At 35.4% G+C, this 18,014-nt stretch overlaps 1 protein-coding gene across 1 annotated transcript; it reads right to left on the bottom strand.

Annotated features, from left to right (window-relative positions):
• Window positions 1-2,545: 2,545 nt before the first annotated feature.
• Window positions 2,546-3,384, bottom strand: LOC139888398 (uncharacterized). The gene is made up of 3 exons (XM_071871406.1): window positions 3,011-3,384; window positions 2,698-2,911; window positions 2,546-2,581 (listed from the first exon to the last, which is right to left on the bottom strand). The coding sequence occupies exons 1-3, from the start codon at window positions 3,382-3,384 to the stop codon at window positions 2,546-2,548; spliced, it is 624 nt and encodes a 207-aa protein (XP_071727507.1).
• Window positions 3,385-18,014: the final 14,630 nt, after the last annotated feature.

Here is an 18,014-nt window from a genome sequence, read left to right on the forward strand (position 1 = left end):
AGTTAAAGTATAGTAAAAGTATAAAAACTATGTATGTATAATACGCGTATAAATATATTTAATATTAATTTAAATCGTTATATATATTTAATGAAATAAAATATAAATATCGTTATATTTATTATACTAGTTAAGTAATGAGTTGTCAAAAGTGATTCTAGATATTTATAAAAGTTATATACGTTTTAATAATAAAGTTCTTTTTTAAACTGAAAACGTCTTTGTACGTTTGAAAATAGATTAATAGAATATTATGGAAACCAATTCTCCACTAACTTTTGTCTAACTTTCGTAAATGACACTTTTTGTTTTTATTTATAAATAGCTTTACAAATTATTCTGAATATCTTTAAGAGAAATAGATTTTCTCAAATCATAGTGGACCTCTCAACAGAGACTTGTAATCATAATTCAATATTTCTGATAATTCAATCATTTAATATATTTTTTTAATTTCGTCAAAAATTATATTGAAACAAATACGTTCGTGTAAAGTATTATACGTTTAATACTTTATTAATATTCTCAAGTTATAATATATATATATATATACATATACATATCTATTTATATATAACGGTTCATGAATCGTCGGAATGTGGTCGAGGTTATAATGAATGTATGAACACAGTTTAAAATTCTTGAGATTTAACTTAACAAACTTTTCTTATCGTGTCGGAATAATATAAAGATTAAAGTTTAAATTTGGTCAGAAATTTCCGGGTCGTCACATTTCAATATTGGTGTGGGTTAGCTAGACCCTAACAGTGCATGCCGCCTTGTTGTGTTCCAGATGTGGTGTTGGGTGCATGATTTATTCCTACGGTGAACTTGTTCAAGAATATATTCTCTTTTGAACGGCTCGATACGGGTTGGTTCTCTTTTCGCGACAATGTACGCTTTACTGGTGAACCACTTGAGCAGAGTCCACTGGACTGGAAAGAATGCTACTTCTTTGTGGATGATACCTTCATTCCCCTAGAGTTCTTGAATGTGGGCTCTTAGCAATATGGTTTTGATGGGAGCTTAAATACGGCGCCACCTTTAAGTTCAAGCGAAAGGTCAATGGTGGACAAGTGCATGGGTCGAGCGCTTCCCTTACATGCATATAGTAACAACGTGTTGTATGCCGGGGGGATATCTAAGCATTAGCCAGATCCCAACTACTATCCTCACTTCAGTTGCCATTTGCAAGGTATGTAGAGCTTTTTACTTTCTTCTCTTTTACTCCTTCCTTAACGTTTTTATCTTTTGTTGACAGCAATTCCCTTCTCCGAGTACCTTGAATTCTCTTCTTCCGCGTCTGTGGTGCTGGACCGTATGCCTTTGGGGAAAGGTTTTTCAGCTAAGCGCCCTATCACCGCAGCTTCTGCTTCTGGCTCTTCGCGCAGGAAGAAGAAGAAAAAGGGTGTGGCGCAATATGCTGATTTTCCCAAACGATGTCCCCGTGGGAAACTTGTTCCGTCACGCAGTGACGCGCCTGCTCCGAAGAAGCACAAAATATCGACCGCTTCTTCTTCGTCAAAGCGCGCTCGTACTGATATACTTCGTGTTTCTTTTGTTACTTAGCGTATGTGGTGACGTTACTCACCATCATTATTCCTGTCCAGATGACAGGCGCAGGCGTAATGTAGAAGGGGGAGTGAACAAACCTCACTCGTCTCCCATTCAGGTGCCCACCATTCTTCCCAAAGCTATCCGAGATTTCCTTCTTCCTGAAGCACGCAAAGCCGCTAGGGAGGCTTGCAGAGCCTTGCGCCACATTCCTATTCCCCAGCTCGAGGAGTTGTTACGCAATTCGCGAGTGACGGCGCGAGATTTAGTAGATTCTAAATTGTAGTTTTACTTTGTAATGTCATAATGCGTTACGACGCGTGTAACATTATGTACTATGTGTATTTTCTGGAAGAAATAAAAAATGTATTATCGTGATGTAAACTTGTGATACACTTACTGCTCGTATTATTGATTCGTTATTGATAATCATTGTTATTTTGTACTCTTGGCGTACCGTCACTAATCTTTATGTGCGTTGATGTGCACTCAATACACATTCAGATCGCGCGCTCGTAATCGTGTCAGAGAGTCTTCCAAACGTTAGTTTGGGATTGTGGTCAAACGCGACCAACGCTTTTTTGTTTATAGTCATGACTTGCAGATCCCTAGGTCTACTCGGGTGGAACTAGGTCAACCCAATCACTGTCGCTCTCTGGTAAAATAATCTAGTCTGTCTCCAAACAGACTTCTGCCACGCGGGAGCTAGGGAAAGTCATCCCTTAAGTAGGCAGGAACGCGCTAGTATTCTACTGTGCGCGTGCAGTTCAAATCATAGAGCTATTCAGCTCCGAGAGGTACATGAAATCATAACAAAAAATGACTTAATGCTTTAATATAATCGAAAAATGATTTTACAATAGTGCAGCACACGATCGACCTACAAAGGCACGTTGTTTAGTAATTACATGTAAATCTAGACAAAGTAGGTGAGTGATCAATTCTCCTATTTTCTATATTACATGTAGCATTTTTTAAATGCGGTAGCATGCTAAGTCCGCTTTATTGGATTTCCCTTAAGCTCTGCCTGTTTGTAAGTTCCAGTATCACAATGACCTTATATGGTCCTTCCCAGTTTAGCCCTAACTTCTCAGTGTTTTGGGCCCTGCTTGCTTAGTTGTCGCACCATACAAGATCTCCTACCTTGTAAGTTCTTGCCCTCACGCGCTTGTCGTAATATTTTGCAATGTGTTGCTTGTTGGTGGCTTCGCGGATTGCTGCCATTTCCCTGCGTTCCTCCGCATAATTCAGATTAGTGCGCAGCCTTTCATCGTTTTCACCCTCACTGTATGACAGGACTCTTTCTGTCGAGAAGGTTATTTCTGCTGGGATTACTGCCTCTGAACCGTATACCAAGCTGAACGGTGTCTCTCATGTGCTGTTCTTGTGCGTTGTTCTGTGCGCCCATATGACTTTTGGTAACTCATCCACCCATTCCCTGCACTTCATTCCCAACCTTCCTTTGATGGCGTGCACAATATCTCTATTTGTAACTTCACATTGGCCATTAGCCTGAGGGTGCGCGACGGAGGTGAAACATTGCTTGATTTTCAAATCCTGGCACCAGCTGCGGAAGGGGTTGCCTTCAAATTGTGTACCGTTGTCACTGAAAATTTCGTTAGGCATGCCGAACCTGCATACAATACTTTCCCAGAAAAAATCTCTGATCTGTTTACTAGTGATGATGCGCAGAGGTTTCATTTCCACCCATTTGGTAAAGAAGTCGATAGCGACCACTAAGTATTCCGCATTCCCTGCGTTATTTGGGAAAGGTCCGACTATATCTATAGCCCATTTGCAGAACGAACAAGGCGACGTGATAGGTATCATAGGGTGTTGTGGCGCCCTTCTAATGTAGTGACCCGAACTTTTCCATGTTTATATAAATTAATTAAGATTGATATTTACATGATTAAATGTTTCCAACATGTTAAGCAATCAAACTTGTTAAGACTTGATTAATTGAAATATGTTTCATATAGACAATTGACCACCCAAGTTGACCGGTGATTCACGAACGTTAAAACTTATAAAAACTATACGATGACATATATATGGTTATATATATAGTTAACATGTTTTTATTATAAGTATGTATCTTATTAGGTATTTTAACAATGAGTTATATACATAAAAATGAGACTATTAATTTAAGAAACTCGAAAACGATATATATAACGATTATCGTTATAACAACGTCTTACTAGGTACATATGAATCATATTAAGATATTGATACACTTGGTTAATTATGTTAAATGATAAGTAAATATATTATTAAGTGTATTAACAATGAAATACATATGTAAAAATAAGGCTACTAACTTAATGATTTCGAAACGAGACATATATGTAACGATTATCGTTGTAACGACATTTAACTGTATATACATCATACTAAGATATATTATATATCATAATATCATGATAATATAATATTTTAACATCTCATTTGTTATAATAAACAATGGGTTAACAACATTCAACAAGATCGTTAACCTAAAGGTTTCAAAACAACATTTACATGTAACGACTAACGATGACTTAACGACTCAGTTAAAATGTATATACATGTAGTGTTTTAATATGTATTCATACACTTTTGAAAGACTTCAAGACACTTATCAAAATACTTCTACTTAACAAAAATGCTTACAATTACATCCTCGTTCAGTTTCATCAACAATTCTACTCGTATGCACCCGTATTCGTACTTGTACAATACACAGCTTTTAGATGTATGTACTATTGGTATATACACTCCAATTATCAGCTCTTAGCAGCCCATGTGAGTCACCTAACACATGTGGGAACCATCATTTGGCAACTGGCATGAAATATCTCATAAAATTACAAAAATATGAGTAATCATTCATGACTTATTTACATGAAAACAAAATTACATATCCTTTATATCTAATCCATACACCAACGACCAAAAACACCTACAAACACTTTCATTCTTCAATTTTCTTCATCTAATTGATCTCTCTCAAGTTCTATCTTCAAGTTCTAAGTGTTCTTCATAAATTTCAAAAGTTCTAGTTTCATAAAATCAAGAATACTTTCAAGTTTACTAGCTCACTTCCAATCTTGTAAGGTGATCATCCAACCTCAAAAAATCTTTGTTTCTTACAGTAGGTTATCATTCTAATACAAGGTAATAATCATATTCAAACTTTGGTTCAATTTCTATAACTATAACAATCTTATTTCAAGTGATGATCTTACTTGAACTTGTTTTCGTGTCATGATTCTGCTTCAAGAACTTCGAGCCATCCAAGGATCCGTTGAAGCTAGATCCATTTTTCTCTTTTCCAGTAGGTTTATCCAAGGAAATTAAGGTAGTAATGATGTTCATAACATCATTCGATTCATACATATAAAGCTATCTTATTCGAAGGTTTAAACTTGTAATCACTAGAACATAGTTTAGTTAATTCTAAACTTGTTCGCAAACAAAAGTTAATCCTTCTAACTTGACTTTTAAAATCAACTAAACACATGTTCTATATCTATATGATATGCTAACTTAATGATTTAAAACCTGGAAACACGAAAAACACCGTAAAACCGGATTTACGCCGTCGTAGTAACACCGCGGGCTGTTTTGGGTTAGTTAATTAAAAACTATGATAAACTTTGATTTAAAAGTTGCTATTCTGAGAAAATGATTTTTATTATGAACATGAAACTATATCCAAAAATTATGGTTAAACTCAAAGTGGAAGTATGTTTTCTAAAATGGTCATCTAGACGTCGTTCTTTCGACTGAAATGACTACCTTTACAAAAACGACTTGTAACTTATTTTTCCGACTATAAACCTATAATTTTTCTGTTTAGATTCATAAAATAGAGTTCAATATGAAACCATAGCAATTTGATTCACTCAAAACGGATTTAAAATGAAGGAGTTATGGGTAAAACAAGATTGGATAATTTTTCTCATTTTAGCTACGTGAAAATTGGTAACAAATCTATTCCAACCAAAACTTAATCAACTTGTATTTTATATTATGTAATCTTGAGATACCATAGACACGTATACAATGTTTCGACCTATCATGTCGACACATCTATATATATTTCGGAACAACCATAGACACTCTATATGTGAATGTTGGAGTTAGCTATACAGGGTTGAGGTTGATTCCAAAATATATATAGTTTGAGTTGTGATCAATACTGAGATACGTATACACTGGGTCGTGGATTTATTCAAGATAATATTTATCGATTTATTTCTATACATCTAACTGTGGACAACTAGTTGTAGGTTACTAACGAGGACAGCTGACTTAATAAACTTAAAACATCAAAATATATTAAAAGTGTTGTAAATATATTTTGAACATACTTTGATATATATGTATATATTGTTATAGGTTCGTGAATCAACCAGTGGCCAAGTCTTACTTCCCGACGAAGTAAAAATCTGTGAAAGTGAGTTATAGTCCCACTTTTAAAAATCTAATATTTTTGGGGATGAGAATACATGCAGGTTTTATAAATGATTTACAAAATAGACACAAGTACGTGAAACTACATTCTATGGTTGAATTATCGAAATCGAATATGCCCCTTTTTATTAAGTCTGGTAATCTAAGAATTAGGGAACAGACACCCTAATTGACGCTAATCCTAAAGATAGATCTATTGGGCCTAACAAACCCCATCCAAAGTACCGGATGCTTTAGTACTTCGAAATTTATATCATATCCGAAGGATGTCCCGGAATGATGGGGATATTCTTATATATGCATCTTGTTAATGTCGGTTACCAGGTGTTCACCATATGAATGATTTTTATCTCTATGTATGGGATGTGTATTGAAATATGAAATCTTGTGGTCTATTATTATGATTTGATATATATAGGTTAAACCTATAACTCACCAACATTTTTGTTGACGTTTTAAGCATGTTTATTCTCAGGTGATTATTAAGAGCTTCCGCTGTCGCATACTTAAATAAGGATGAGATTTGGAGTCCATGCTTGTATGATATTGTGTAAAAACTGCATTCAAGAAACTTTTTTTGTTGTAACATATTTGTATTGTAAACCATTATGTAATGGTCGTGTGTAAACAGGATATTTTAGATTATCATTATTTGATAATCTACGTAAAGCTTTTTAAACCTTTATTGATGAAATAAAGGTTATGGTTTGTTTTAAAATGAATGCAGTCTTTGAAAAACGTCTCATATAGAGGTCAAAACCTCGCAACGAAATCAATTAATATGGAACGTTTTTAATCAATAGGAACGGGACATTTCAGTTGGTATCCGAGCGTTGGTCTTAGAGAACCAGAATTTTGCATTAGTGTGTCTTATCGAGTTTGTTAGGATGCATTAGTAAGTCTGGACTTCGACCGTGTTTACTTGAAAAATGATTGCTTAACAAATTTTGTTGGAAACTATATATTTTTAACATGTGAATATTATGTGATATATTAATCCCTTAACGCGTTTGATATTATGTGATAGATGTCTACCTCTAGAACAAGTCCCATTGACTCACCTAATAATAATGAAGAGTCAAATGTAAATTGGAATGATTCGTGGACTGATTCACAAGTTCCCGAAGAGGAACCGGAAGAAGAGTCGGAACCGGAAGAAGAATCGGAATCGGAAGAAGAATCGGAACCGGATGAAGAAGTAGAACCGGTGGGGGAAATAATAAAACGGTTAAGTAAAAGAAAATACTCAACCAACCGACCAAGGTTAATTATGGTCAATGGTGTTTCCGCCAAGGAAGCAAAATATTGGGAGGATTACCAATTCTCAGATGAATCGGATTCTGACGAGAATTCCGATGATGTTATAGAAATTACCCCAACTGAATTTAAAAAGGCAAAAGAAAATAATAAGGGAAAGGGCATAAAATAGAGAAATCTAATTCCAACCCCGATGAACTTTATATGTATCGTCAACCCCCGAAGTCCTTAAGTTGTAACAATGACCCGGGAACCTCTAAACCACCAGGTTTTTCTAAACCAATGTGGATAACGACGGCTCGTATTAGGGGAACATCATATATCCCTAGAAACTTGGCAAAACGAACCAAAACCGAAGAAGAAGAAACAAGCAAGTCGGAATAAGATAGTTGTATTCGTGTGGTGTAATATATGTAATATAGTGTGCTTATGCTTTATGATATATGTAAAAATTGCTTGTATTAATAAGTATTTTTTTTTTATGAATCTAACTCTTGTCTATTTTACAGTATAAAAACACAAAATGGATAGACAACCCAATATTTTAAGAGACCTACCCGAAGACATGATTGATGAAATCTTGTCTAAAGTCGGTCAGAATTCTTCGGCACAACTATTTAAGGCGAGATCAGTTTGTAAGACATTCGAAGAACGTTCCAAGAATGTCTTGGTTTATAAGAGACTTTCATTTGAAAGATGGGGGATATCACATTGGGAAACCCATAAGTTACGATGTGTTTACTTTGACGCATATATTGCGGGGAACCCAAATGCTATTTTACGCAACGGGTTAAGAAATTATTTTGACTCAATATATCCGAATATTGGACTTCGTGATTTAGAAAAAGCGGCTAACATGCAACATAAAGAAGCATGTTATGCTTACGGATTAGTAATGTTCGCTTCTCACCAAAGTGAGAACAAGAACATCGGGCTACAACTATTAAACAAAACGTTTCCACAAGTGACGGAGTCGGTAATTGGGGTAAGAAATGAGGTTTTTAGATTGTTACGGGACTGTTGGACATTACGTAACCCTCGTCCCTTTGACGACGTTACAACACGCTGTCTTATCAACGGCCATAACGATTATGTTCCACAAGACCAAGGATGGGAAGTAGTCCTAGTAAAACCAGAATGCATGACTTGTTTCTGGACGTATGAATTACGTGTCTTTATTGCCTTTGCTGAACGACTTGTGTACTAGCTAGAATTATCTTCACAACTATCTTGTATCAAAGTTATTGTGTGCTATATTTCATGCTTTATGTAAAATAAGCGGTATTGTAAGTTTGTAAAATATTGTATATAAAAGTTTGAACGCGAAATATTATTATAATCAGTTTTTCATATAGAATTGTAGTAGTTGAATTGTATATTAGCTACTAAGTATGAACTTAACGGGTAGGTACTACCCGAATTTAAACTTATAAAACGCTAATATGAAGAAAAAGCTTTTATAAATGAGTTCATATTATGCTACGAAATACTATTAACTACTCTTAATATTCTGTATGATTAACTTGTTCCATTTAACTATTTTGAAGGAAATGGCACCGACTACTCGACACACCGTGAATATGAATGAAGAGGAATTCCGTACTTTTCTAGCTTCAAACATAGCCGCAGTACAGGCTGCGCTACATACCAACAATAACCTTGGATCTAGCAGTACAGGAAATCGTGTAGGATGCACCTACAAAGAATTCACTGCCTGCAAACCTTTGGAATTTGATGGAACCGAAGGACCGATCGGATTGAAACGGTGGACCAAGAAGGTTGAATCGGTGTTTGCCATAAGTAAGTGTACTGAAGAGGACAAAGTGAAGTACGCTACGCATACCTTCACAGGTTCTGCGTTAACATGGTGGAATACCTATCTAGAGCAAGTGGGACAAGACGATGCGTACGCACTACCGTGGTCAGCATTCAAGCACTTGATGAACGAGAAGTACCGTCCCAAAACCGAGGTCAATAAGCTCAAGACAGAACTTAGAGGGTTACTAACCCAAGGATTTGATATTACCACGTACGAAAGACGATTCACAGAATTGTGCCTATTGTGTCCGGGAGCATTCGAAGATGAGGAAGAGAAGATCGACGCGTTTGTGAAAGGATTACCGGAAAGAATCCAAGAAGATATAAGTTCACACGAGCCCGCCTCCATACAACAGGCATGTAGAATGGCTCACAAACTAGTGAACCAGATTGAAGAAAGAATTAAAGAACAGACTGCAGAAGAGGCCAATGTGAAGCAAGTCAAAAGAAAGTGGGAGGAAAACGGTGATAAGAATCACCAATACAACAACAACAGTAATTACAACAATAATCGCAACAATTATCCCAACAATCGTAACATCAATCGCAACTACAACAAACGGCCCAACAACAACAACAACAGCAGCTACAACAATCATCCCAACAACAATAATAACCGCAACAACAACAACAATCAGAAGCAGCTATGCCAAAGGTGTGAAAAGTATCACTCGGGGTTCTGCACCAAATTTTGCAACAAGTGTAAAAGAAATGGTCATAGCGCGGCGAAGTGTGATGTCTACGGACCAGGGGTTAACAGAACGAAAGGAACAAATGGTGCCGGAACGAGTAATGGCGGAGCAAGTAGTGTCGGAGCAAGTTATGCCAATGTAGTTTGTTATAAATGTGGAAAACCGGGCCACATTATTAGAAATTGCCCGAACCAGGAGAACACGAATGGACAAGGCCGCGGAAGAGTTTTCAATATTAATGCGGCAGAGGCACAGGAAGACCCGGAGCTTGTTACGGGTACGTTTCTTATTGACAATAAATCTGCTTACGTTTTATTTGATTCGGGTGCGGATAGAAGCTATATGAGTAGAGATTTTTGTGCTAAATTAAGTTGTCCATTGACGCCTTTGGATAGTAAATTTTTACTCGAATTAGCAAATGGTAAATTAATTTCAGCAGATAATATATGTCGGAATCGAGAAATTAAACTGGTTAGCGAAACATTTAAGATTGATTTGATACCAGTAGAGTTAGGGAGTTTTGATGTGATAATCGGTATGGACTGGTTGAAAGAAGTGAAAGCAGAGATCGTTTGTTACAAAAATGCAATTCGCATTATACGAGAAAAAGGAAAACCCTTAATGGTGTACGGAGAAAAGGGCAACACGAAGCTACATCTTATTAGTAATTTGAAGGCACAAAAACTAATAAGAAAAGGTTGCTATGCTGTTCTAGCACACGTCGAGAAAGTACAAACTGAAGAAAAGAGCATCAATGATGTTCCCATTGCAAAAGAATTTCCCGATGTATTTCCGAAAGAATTACCGGGATTACCCCCACATCGATCCGTTGAATTTCAAATAGATCTTGTACCAGGAGCTGCACCAATAGCTAGTGCTCCTTACAGACTCGCACCCAGCGAGATGAAAGAACTACAAAGCCAATTACAAGAACTTTTAGAGCGTGGTTTCATTCGACCAAGCACATCACCGTGGGGAGCTCCTGTTTTGTTTGTCAAGAAGAAAGATGGAACATTCAGGTTGTGTATCGACTACCGAGAGTTGAACAAACTTACCATCAAGAACCGCTACCCACTATCGAGAATCGATGACTTATTTGATCAACTACAAGGCTCGTCTGTTTATTCAAAGATTGACTTACGTTCCGGGTATCATCAAATGCTGGTGAAAGAAGATGATATTCCAAAGACTGCTTTCAGAACACGTTACGGTCATTACGAGTTTATGGTCATGCCGTTTGGTTTAACTAATGCACCAGCTGTGTTCATGGACCTTATGAACCGAGTGTGTGGACCATACCTTGACAAGTTTGTCATTGTTTTCATTGATGACATACTTATTTACTCAAAGAATGACCAAGAACACGGTGAACATTTGAGAAAGGTGTTAGAAGTATTGAGGAAGGAAGAATTGTACGCTAAGTTTTCAAAGTGTGCATTTTGGTTGGAAGAAGTTCAATTCCTCGGTCACATAGTGAACAAAGAAGGTATTAAGGTGGATCCGGCAAAGATAGAAACTGTTGAAAAGTGGGAAACCCCGAAAACTCCGAAACACATACGCCAGTTTTTAGGACTAGCTGGTTACTACAGAAGGTTCATCCAAGACTTTTCCAGAATAGCAAAACCCTTGACTGCATTAACGCATAAAGGGAAGAAATTTGAATGGAAGGATGAACAAGAGAAAGCGTTTCAGTTATTGAAGAAAAAGCTAACTACGGCACCTATATTGTCATTGCCTAAAGGGAATGATGATTTTGTGATTTATTGTGATGCATCAAAGCAAGGTCTCGGTTGTGTATTAATGCAACGAACGAAGGTGATTGCTTATGCATCTAGACAATTGAAGATTCACGAGCAAAATTATACGACGCATGATTTGGAATTAGGCGCGTTTGTTTTTGCATTAAAGACTTGGAGGCACTACTTATATGGGGTCAAAAGTATTATATATACTGACCACAAAAGTCTTCAACACATATTTAATCAGAAACAACTGAATATGAGGCAGCGTAGGTGGATTGAATTGTTGAATGATTACGACTTTGAGATTCGTTACCACCCGGGGAAGGCAAATGTGGTAGCCGATGCCTTGAGCAGGAAGGACAGAGAACCCATTCGAGTAAAATCTATGAATATAATGATTCATAATAACCTTACTACTCAAATAAAGGAGGCGCAACAAGGAGTTTTAAAAGAGGGAAATTTAAAGGATGAAATACCCAAAGGATCGGAGAAGCATCTTAATATTCGGGAAGACGGAACCCGGTATAGGGCTGAAAGGATTTGGGTACCAAAATTTGGAGATATGAGAGAAATGGTACTTAGAGAAGCTCATAAAACCAGATACTCAATACATCCTGGAACGGGGAAGATGTACAAGGATCTCAAGAAACATTTTTGGTGGCCGGGTATGAAAGCCGATGTTGCTAAATACGTAGGAGAATGTTTGACGTGTTCTAAGGTCAAAGCTGAGCATCAGAAACCATCAGGTCTACTTCAACAACCCGAAATCCCGGAATGGAAATGGGAAAACATTACAATGGATTTCATCACTAAATTGCCAAGGACTGCAAGTGGTTTTGATACTATTTGGGTAATAGTTGATCGTCTCACCAAATCAGCACACTTCCTACCAATAAGAGAAGATGACAAGATGGAGAAGTTAGCACGACTGTATTTGAAGGAAGTCATCTCCAGACATGGAATACCAATCTCTATTATCTCTGATAGGGATGGCAGATTTATTTCAAGATTCTGGCAGACATTACAGCAAGCATTAGGAACTCGTCTAGACATGAGTACTGCCTATCATCCACAAACTGATGGGCAGAGCGAAAGGACGATACAAACGCTTGAAGACATGCTACGAGCATGTGTTATTGATTTCGGAAACAGTTGGGATCGACATCTACCGTTAGCAGAATTTTCCTACAACAACAGCTACCATTCAAGCATTGAGATGGCGCCGTTTGAAGCACTTTATGGTAGAAAGTGCAGGTCTCCGATTTGTTGGAGTGAAGTGGGGGATAGACAGATTACGGGTCCGGAGATTATACAAGAAACTACCGAGAAGATCATCCAAATTCAACAACGGTTGAAAACCGCCCAAAGTCGACAAAAGAGCTACGCTGACATTAAAAGAAAAGATATAGAATTTGAAATTGGAGAGATGGTCATGCTTAAAGTTGCACCTTGGAAAGGCGTTGTTCGATTTGGTAAACGAGAGAAATTAAATCCAAGGTATATTGGACCATTCAAGATTATTGATCGTGTCGGACCAGTAGCTTACCGACTTGAGTTACCTCAACAACTCGCAGCTGTACATAACACTTTCCACGTCTCGAATTTGAAGAAATGTTTTGCTAAAGAAGATCTCACTATTCTGTTAGATGAAATCCAAATCAACGAAAAACTTCAATTCATCGAAGAACCCGTCGAAATAATGGATCGTGAGGTTAAAAGACTTAAGCAAAACAAGATACCAATTGTTAAGGTTCGATGGAATGATCGTAGAGGACCCGAGTTCACCTGGGAGCGTGAAGATCAGATGAAGAAGAAATACCCGCATCTATTTCCAGAAGATTCGTCAACACCTTCAACAGCTTAAAATTTCGGGATGAAATTTATTTAACGGGTAGGTACTGTAGTGACCCGAACTTTTCCATGTTTATATAAATTAATTAAGATTGATATTTACATGATTAAATGTTTCCAACATGTTAAGCAATCAAACTTGTTAAGACTTGATTAATTGAAATATGTTTCATATAGACAATTGACCACCCAAGTTGACCGGTGATTCACGAACGTTAAAACTTATAAAAACTATACGATGACATATATATGGTTATATATATAGTTAACATGTTTTTATTATAAGTATGTATCTCATTAGGTATTTTAACAATGAGTTATATACATAAAAATGAGACTATTAATTTAAGAAACTCGAAAACGATATATATAACGATTATCGTTATAACAACGTCTTACTAGGTACATATGAATCATATTAAGATATTGATACACTTGGTTAATTATGTTAAATGATAAGTAAATATATTATTAAGTGTATTAACAATGAAATACATATGTAAAAATAAGGCTACTAACTTAATGATTTCGAAACGAGACATATATGTAACGATTATCGTTGTAACGACATTTAACTGTATATACATCATACTAAGATATATTATATATCATAATATCATGATAATATAATAATTTAACATCTCATTTGTTATAATAAACAATGGGTTAACAACATTCAACAAGATCGTTAACCTAAAGGTTTCAAAACAACATTTACATGTAACGACTAACGATGACTTAACGACTCAGTTAAAATGTATATACATGTAGTGTTTTAATATGTATTCATACATTTTTGAAAGACTTCAAGACACTTATCAAAATACTTCTACTTAACAAAAATGCTTACAATTACATCCTCGTTCAGTTTCATCAACAATTCTACTCGTATGCACCCGTATTCGTACTCGTACAATACACAGCTTTTAGATGTATGTACTATTTGTATATACACTCCAATGATCAGCTCTTAGCAGCCCATGTGAGTCACCTAACACATTTGGGAACCATCATTTGGCAACTGGCATGAAATATCTCATAAAATTACAAAAATATGAGTAATCATTCATGACTTATTTACATGAAAACAAAATTACATATCCTTTATATCTAATCCATACACCAACGACCAAAAACACCTACAAACACTTTCATTCTTCAATTTTCTTCATCTAATTGATCTCTCTCAAGTTCTATCTTCAAGTTCTAAGTGTTCTTCATAAATTTCAAAAGTTCTAGTTTCATAAAATCAAGAATACTTTCAAGTTTACTAGCTCACTTCCAATCTTGTAAGGTGATCATCCAACCTCAAGAAATCTTTGTTTCTTACAGTAGGTTATCATTCTAATACAAGGTAATAATCATATTCAAACTTTGGTTCAATTTCTATAACTATAACAATCTTATTTCAAGTGATGATCTTACTTGAACTTGTTTTCGTGTCATGATTCTGCTTCAAGAACTTCGAGCCATCCAAGGATCCGTTGAAGCTAGATCCATTTTTCTATTTTCCAGTAGGTTTATCCAAGGAAATTAAGGTAGTAATGATGTTCATAACATCATTCGATTCATACATATAAAGCTATCTTATTCGAAGGTTTAAACTTGTAATCACTAGAACATAGTTTAGTTAATTCTAAACTTGTTCGCAAACAAAAGTTAATCCTTCTAACTTGACTTTTAAAATCAACTAAACACATGTTCTATATCTAAATGATATGCTAACTTAATGATTTAAAACCTGGAAACACGAAAAACACCGTAAAACCGGATTTACGCCGTCGTAGTAACACCGCGGGCTGTTTTGGGTTAGTTAATTAAAAACTATGATAAACTTTGATTTAAAAGTTGCTATCCTGAGAAAATGATTTTTATTATGAACATGAAACTATATCCAAAAATTATGGTTAAACTCAAAGTGGAAGTATGTTTTCTAAAATGGTCATCTAGACGTCGTTCTTTCGACTGAAATGACTACCTTTACAAAAACGACTTGTAACTTATTTTTCCGACTATAAACCTATACTTTTTCTGTTTAGATTCATAAAATAGAGTTCAATATGAAACCATAGCAATTTGATTCACTCAAAACGGATTTAAAATGAAGGAGTTATGGGTAAAACAATATTGGATAATTTTTCTCATTTTAGCTACGTGAAAATTGGTAACAAATCTATTCCAACCAAAACTTAATCAACTTGTATTTTATATTATGTAATCTTGAGATACCATAGACACGTATACAATGTTTCGACCTATCATGTCGACACATCTATATATATTTCGGAACAACCATAGACACTCTATATGTGAATGTTGGAGTTAGCTATACAGGGTTGAGGTTGATTCCAAAATATATATAGTTTGAGTTGTGATCAATACTGAGATACATATACACTGGGTCGTGGATTGATTCAAGATAATATTTATCGATTTATTTCTGTACATCTAACTGTGGACAACTAGTTGTAGGTTACTAACGAGGACAGCTGACTTAATAAACTTAAAACATCAAAATATATTAAAAGTATTGTAAATATATTTTGAACATACTTTGATATATATGTATATATTGTTATAGGTTCGTGAATCAACCAGTGGCCAAGTCTTACTTCCCGACGAAGTAAAAATCTGTGAAAGTGAGTTATAGTCCCACTTTTAAAAATCTAATATTTTTGGGGATGAGAATACATGCAGGTTTTATAAATAATTTACAAAATAGACACAAGTACGTGAAACTACATTCTATGGTTGAATTATCGAAATCGAATATGCCCCTTTTTATTAAGTCTGGTAATCTAAGAATTAGAGAACAGACACCCTAATTGACGCGAATCCTAAAGATAGATCTATTGGGCCTAACAAACCACATCCAAAGTACCGGATGCTTTAGTACTTCGAAATTTATATCATATCCGAAGGGTGTCCCGGAATGATGGGGATATTCTTATATATGCATCTTGTTAATGTCGGTTACCAGGTGTTCACCATATGAATGATTTTTATCTCTATGTATGGGATGTGTATTGAAATATGAAATCTTGTGGTCTATTATTATGATTTGATATATAGAGGTTAAACCTATAACTCACCAACATTTTTGTTGACGTTTTAAGCATGTTTATTCTCATGTGAATACTAAGAGCTTCCGCTGTTGCATACTAAAATAAGGACAAGATTTAGAGTCCATGTTTGTATGATATTGTGTAAAAACTGCATTCAAGAAACTTATTTTGTTGTAACATATTTGTATTGTAAACCATTATGTAATGGTCGTGTGTAAACAGCGGAAGCTCTAAATCGTGCAATTGTTCCTCAAGAAAGACAAGCTTTTAGTTGCAATTGTTCTATTTAAAAGTGATATTCGTTTAAATAATCAAAGGTGAAGACAAAAGACAGATTCGACGAATTGAAGACGCAAACAACCAAAAAGCTCAAAAGTACAAAATACAATCAAAGAGGTTCCAATTATTGATAAGAAACGTCTCGAAATTACAAGAGTACAAGATTCAAAACGCAAAGTACAAGATATTAAATTGTACGCAAGGACGTTCGAAAATCCGGAACCGGGACCAGAGTCAACTCTCAACGCTCGACGCAACGGACTAAAAATTACAAGTCAACTATGCATATAAATATAATATAATATTTAAATAATTCTTATAATTATTTATATATTATATAAATAAATAAAAACCGTCGGCAAGAAAGACTCCAAATTGTGTGAGCTGTATTTACAAACTCCGCGACTCGCAGAGTTTGAAGGCAAAAAGGGCCGCGAGTCGCGGAGCCCCAAATTCTGCAATTCCCTATAAAGCCAACCGAATTCTGATCATTTTTCATCATCTAATATCTATCTCTCTCTCAATATATACGTAATATTTATATTTATAATTTATATTTTAATTTTAATTTTAATTATAATTCTAATAATAAGGGTATGTTAGCGAATGTTGTAAGGGTGTAAGTCGAAATTCTGTCCATGTAACGCTACGCTATTTTTAATCATTGTAAGTTATGTTCAACCTTTTTAATTTAATGTCTCGTAGCTAAGTTATTATTATGCTTATTTAAAACGAAGTAATCATGATGTTGGGCTAATTACTAAAATTGGGTAATTGGGCTTTGTACCATAATTGGGGTTTGGACAAAAGAACGACACTTGTGGAAATTAGACTATGGTCTATTAATGGGCTTTATATTTGTTTAACTAAATGATAGTTTGTTAATGTTAATATAAAGATTTACAATTGGGCGTCCCTATAAATTACCATATACACTCGATCGGACACGATGGGCGGGGTATTTATATGTACTAATAATCGTTCATTTAACCGGACACGGGAATGGATTAATAGCCACTAGAATAATTAAAACAGGGGTGAAATTATGTACAAGGACACTTGGTATAATTGATAACAAAATATTAAAACCTTGGATTACACTCAGTCGACATCCTGGTGTAATTATTAAACAAAGTATTAAAATCTTGTTACAGTTTAAGTCCCCAATTAGTTGGAATATTTAACTTCGAGTATAAGGATAATTTGACGAGGATACTCGCACTTTATATTTATGACTGATGGACTGTTATGGACAAAACCAGACGGACATATTAAATAATCCAGGACAAAGGACA

Source organism: Rutidosis leptorrhynchoides, chromosome 2 (assembly GCF_046630445.1).
Source record: "Rutidosis leptorrhynchoides isolate AG116_Rl617_1_P2 chromosome 2, CSIRO_AGI_Rlap_v1, whole genome shotgun sequence".
Classification (NCBI taxonomy): domain Eukaryota; kingdom Viridiplantae; phylum Streptophyta; class Magnoliopsida; order Asterales; family Asteraceae; genus Rutidosis; species Rutidosis leptorrhynchoides.